The sequence below is a fragment of the Rissa tridactyla genome, chromosome 20 (assembly GCF_028500815.1).
Source record: "Rissa tridactyla isolate bRisTri1 chromosome 20, bRisTri1.patW.cur.20221130, whole genome shotgun sequence".
Classification (NCBI taxonomy): domain Eukaryota; kingdom Metazoa; phylum Chordata; class Aves; order Charadriiformes; family Laridae; genus Rissa; species Rissa tridactyla.
Genome location: NC_071485.1, coordinates 448855 through 454041, shown reverse-complemented (window position 1 = coordinate 454041; position 5187 = coordinate 448855). Strand labels below are relative to the sequence as shown.

The 5187-nt window shown below is 52.3% G+C and overlaps 1 protein-coding gene across 1 annotated transcript; it reads right to left on the bottom strand.

The window, feature by feature from the left end:
• Nucleotides 1-212: 212 nt before the first annotated feature.
• On the bottom strand, nt 213-965 carry LOC128900124 (olfactory receptor 14J1-like). Its single transcript, XM_054180901.1, has one exon. It carries the CDS (start codon nt 963-965, stop codon nt 213-215), a length of 753 nt encoding a protein of 250 aa, XP_054036876.1.
• Nucleotides 966-5187: the final 4222 nt, after the last annotated feature.

The window sequence follows — 5187 nt, the reverse complement described above, 5'->3', positions numbered from 1 at the left end:
CTTGCCATTTTCAACTCTGTAATTTAGTCCCTGTTCAATTATTTTGTTAAATCATCCTGTAAATCCTTAAATTGGATAATGATTAAGTGCTGCTAAAACTTAATCTTTTAATCTACCTCAAATCACTGCTAAATTTTGAATGGCTACTCAATCACAATCCTGTCAAATGTTTCCATCTATGTCAAAGACAAACACTTTAATGCTTCTGGAAATCATCCAGTCACCAATTTCCACACGGCATGCTTGAGCTCCTGGTTCCTCATGCTGTAGATGAGGGGGTTCACTGCTGGAGGAACCACCGAGTACAGAACTGCCATCAACAGATCCAGGGATGGGGAGGAGATGGAGGGGGGCTTCAGGTAGGAAAACATGGCAGTGATCAAAAACAGGGAGACCACGGCCAGGTGAGGGAGACACGTGGAAAAGGCTTTGTGCCGTCCCTGCTCAGAGGGGATTCTCAGCACGGCCCTGAAGATCTGCACATAGGACAGCACGATGAAAACAAAACACCCAACAGAAAAAAAGGCACTAACCGCAATAAGGCCAACTTCCCCAAGGTAGTCTGAGTCTGAGCAGGCAAGCTTGAGGATCTGTGGCATTTCACAGAAGAACTGATTTATGGCATTGCCATGGCAGAGTGGTATAGAAAATGTATTGACTGTGTGCAGCACAGCATTGAGAAACCCACTGCCCCAGGCAGCTGCTGCCATGTGGACACAAGCTCTGCTGCCCAGGAGGGTCCCGTAGTGCAGGGCTTTGCAGATGGCAATGTAGCGGTCATAGGACATGATGGTGAGAAGAGATAACTTTGCTGCAGCACAGAAAAAGAAAAAAAAGACCTGTGCAGCACATCCTCTGTAGGAGATATCCCTAATGTCCCAAAAGGAATTGGCCATGGATTTGGGGACAAAGGTGGAGATGGTGCCAAGGTCAAGGAGGGAGAGGTTGAGGAGGAAGAAGTACATGGGGGTGCGGAGGCGGTGGTTGCAGGCTATGACTGTCATGACGAGGCTGTTGCCCACGAGGGCAGCCAGGTAGATGCCCAGGAAGAGCCAGAAGTGCAAGAGCTGCAGCTCCCGTGTGCCTGTGAATGCCAGGAGGAGGAACAGGGTGACAGAACTGCCATTGGACATCTGTTTCTTCTTGTCTTTGGAACCTGCTGTAGGAGGAAAAGGCAGTGACGAGTGTAGAAGTCTAAGAGCAAAACCTATTCCAGTTCTCATGGAAACACCCCTGCCTTCCCCCCCAATAGACTCTCCCTTTTCAGAAAGACCTTTGGCTCATCCCTTTTGTGAACTCTGGTGGGTGCTGGCTGAGGATGCCCCAAGGAGCAGGGGGCTCTGCCGTAGGTTCTGGAGGAGTCAGTTCTACCTACAACAGTAGATAAGTAGGAACTGGGCGGGATGTTAGATGAAATCCACTTGTGCTATTAAAGAGCTTGTCAGCATTGTCACTCCCAATTCACTGACCTTCAGACCAGAGGTGTGGGGATTTTGCTTCGGTTGGTTGGTTCTAGTTGCCCCATCACAGTGAGTGGTATTTTTAAGGCAGAAATCCTTGGTATTTCCGCTTGTCTCCAAGAGAAACCCTTTGGGTCCTGTGAATCCCTTTTTGCAGAGTGAGGACACTCTGCTAGATAACACAGAGATGTAAGGGGAGAGCTTTACCCTTCCGGAAGACAGCCAGCAGCACGGCAGGCCCCCATCCCGGGAAATAATTGAACGTCCTAAAGATGGTATGTCCTGAATGAAGAGCTGTCTCACTGAGCCCTGCAAACAGCACTGCTCAGAGCTCCCACCTTAGCTGGGAACAAGGCAACATGAAGAGGATGAGAAAAATGGAGAAATTCCCCAATGCTCCTGTTAATGGAGGCAGTACAGGAACAAACAGATGGGCACTCAGGAGTTTCCCCTTATCAGGGGTCCATCTGCCAAAGAAGTAACGCATGCTGTGGACCACATGGCCTCTGAGGTGAAGGCTCTGCTGGGTGTCAGAGCTTGCTCCAGGGAAGCTGGTGGTCAGGGGCTTGCTCCAGGGAAGGCATCTGCAGTTCAGGCGATGACATGGAGGTGCCTGAATGCCCCCCCTCCCACAGCACTTCTGGGAGCAGCTCCCTCTACCTCCCAGCCCATGTTTCTGCTGCCCAGAGCTGCCCCTGACAGCAGTTGTTTCTCTGTCCCCACATCTCCTCCCTCTTTGTGCTCACAGACCCCATCCCACCCACTGCATTTTTAGCTCTGCCCTGCAGACCCCTCCTGGCAGCAGGGCACTGCCCAGGGGCATCTCTGCGTGTGCAGGAGCAGATCAGTCTTAAAAAGAACTGGGGTCTCTATGCCTTCACCAGAGTGGAGAAATAAATTCCCATCTCCCACTGCCCCCTGCCCCAGACATCAAAGAGTGGAAAACTCAAAGCACCGACTCCTTCAATTTTGGGTAAATGTTGCCTTGATGTCCATCTTCAGAAGGATCCTCTGCAAAAGCCCTGGGACGATGTGGAGCTGTGGGCAGCTCTGACTCATGCAGCACCTTCTCAACTGTGGAAGGACCCTGCCCTGCACGCACCTTCCACCCACAGCTTCTCCCCACAGCACTCTGGGGAGCTCCCTGGGTAGGCTGAGAGCTGACTCTGGGAGGCGGCAGAGTCCCTGCCCCAGCACACAGCCCCCTGGGGTACAGGACCCTGCTTGGAAGGACAGCCCTGGGCACCCCTGGCTGAACACATGGCTCCCCACCCTTGCATTCATCCCTGGGAGAAGGGAGCTTTCACGCCCTCGCCCTCTGATGGTGCCACAGGCAAACCTCCTTCTCCACAATAAAGAAACCCTGGGAGCCATCCTGCCAGATGCCAGCAGCAGCAGCAAGATGTGAGAGCTCTAGGAGACCCCTCCAGGACACCAGTGTATTGCCCTGAAGCCGGAGACTTACCGTGTTAAAGACTGTGTATGTTTCTCCACCAGTGAACTCTCAGTGTCTCCCACTTCACAGTGCCTGTAATATCTCTCTCTCTTCTCTCCTCTCCCCTCGCTGCCTGCAGGCAGTGCCCTCAGCCCTGCTGTGCTTGGCAGAGGAGCTGCTCCTGGGCAGAGCTGTCTCTCTGCAGCGCTGCCCGCTTGCCATGAGCTCCCTCCATGCCAGGAGCCCAGCCCAGCTCAGCAGCAGAGGACCAGCCCAAGGCAGCCCTTTCTCTGCCCCCTTGGGGATCCCTCCAGGTGTCCCCGGGGCTCCAGGGGAACCTGCTGGGAAACAGGCTGAAGCAATCCCTGATGTTCCCTCCCTCAGCGGGGCAGGGACGCTTCTTTCAAACAGAAGCATTTCTCCATACAGAGACTGAGTAAAGTCCGAGATTCACCCCTTCGACAGGAAACCAAGACAGTGACCAGGAGGAATCTCCTTTAACGCTGCCGAGGGAAGGGATTAATCTGAGTCAACAGCGGCATCCCATTCATGGTCTGTAGAGCTGGGACTAGAAGAGGACTCAGCTCCCTGCCACAAACTCCCAGGATGTGGGATTTCTCTTGCCTCCCTTCAGGTGTGCACAGAACAGGCTCCTGCATGTGAGCTGCTTCTCTCAGGTCCCATGGTAATTAATGAAGATGAAGGACATGAATGAGCTGCTCAGACACAAACACCTGATTACATTGGAGGTGCCAGTGGTGACCAAGATGCACGCTGGTAACTGCAAGCTCTAATGGAGCAGTTCACAGAGACAGGGCAGCATCCGGGGGCATCGCCTTGGGGGCTGATGGGAAATTTCTCTGGAGAGGTAAAATGACTGCAGATGTCTCCATTTATAACTGAACCTGTAGCTGTTCCTTATGTCCAGGGAAGCCTACAGAAGTCTGCAACTAACCACATGGATTCACGTGGCATCGGAAAAGGCGAGTGTCTTCACCCTCACCTGTATTTCCTACATGTCCTTTGAGTGTAATGGCAATTGTCTCGTGTGCATCTCTCCACTGCCTAACCTAACTTAGGCCAGTGAAATCTTAATTTAATCCCCAAATAGAGGCCTGTAGTGCTATGGGACGTGCCAGGGTCTCCAACACAACTGCATGCACCTGACACTGACAGCACAGGTCCTGTACAGGAACCCCATCCCCATTCATACTGGTTGTGTGACCCGCACCACCCAGGGCATCTCAGACAGATTCAGTGCTTTTGGGCCAGTGACTGAATCCCACCACTGCTGTGACGTAAGGTGTGTCCTTGCACTATCCAGTAGATGTTGGGCAGTGCATGAATACAAAGCACATCACACCAGGGTCTCCACTCATCTGCATTCCCTCTCAAACTCTGCTGGCTCTTCTCTCCCACATCGTTTAACCACCCCCTTGATGCTGCAGTCATGGATCAGGCCAATGATTTCTATTGTGCTGTTATCATAGGATGCCCACATCCAAGCACATTTTCAACATCATCTCTTCCTTCCCAGCTTCGCCTCCACCACAGCCCCTTAGAGGCTGCACAGACACCACAAACAGCAAAGCCCTCTCCTGCTCAGACTACACAGTCCACCTCTGTTTCTCTCCAGCCTTGGAGAGAGCAGCATTTGCTCTCCTTGTGGGCACCTCATTTCTTCTTTACATCGCCATCTACCATCCCCTCAAGCACGTCTCTGCTGAAGCAAAGCTTGCGCACACACAAGGTCATGGGTGCTTGGTAGCAGGTTGCTTGTTGCAAGTCTTCTCTCAGCCCAGATGTGCCCCAGCTGAGGTGCTGCAGGCCAGACGTGCACCGATGCCCTCAGCCTGGGGCAGAGACAGGAGGAGCTGGAGCCCCGTGTCTCTCCTCATTCCCCTTTGAGGCAAAAACTGCTGAGGCCTGTTGGAACAGCTCACGTGACGGCTGAAACAGGATGACCAGGAGAGACAGGCCATAAAGATCAGGAGCGAAGTGCCCTCAGTATGAAGGAGCTGCTTAGGTGTGTGGACCTCCTCTATGGCACAAATAAGTTGGGTGATCCTTTTTGGATGAGGGTCAGAGGAGAGGTTGGTAAGGGTTACACTAGATGAGAGACAAAAAAACCTGCAGTTGGGACAAGGACACGGACATGATCTTATTGAAGAAACTCAATGATTTTTCCCAGTTCAATCACCCCAAATTCTCCTTGGGGACTTTTATGACCTTGGCATTGAATGGAAGGAGACCAAAACATCATGCAAACAGTCCTGGAGGTTTCTGGAGTGT

What these genes read in the sequence shown, in the direction of transcription:
- LOC128900124 (XM_054180901.1), bottom strand. Translation starts at nt 965, where the DNA reads ATGTACTTCTTCCTCCTCAACCTCTCCCTCCTTGACCTTGGCACCATC.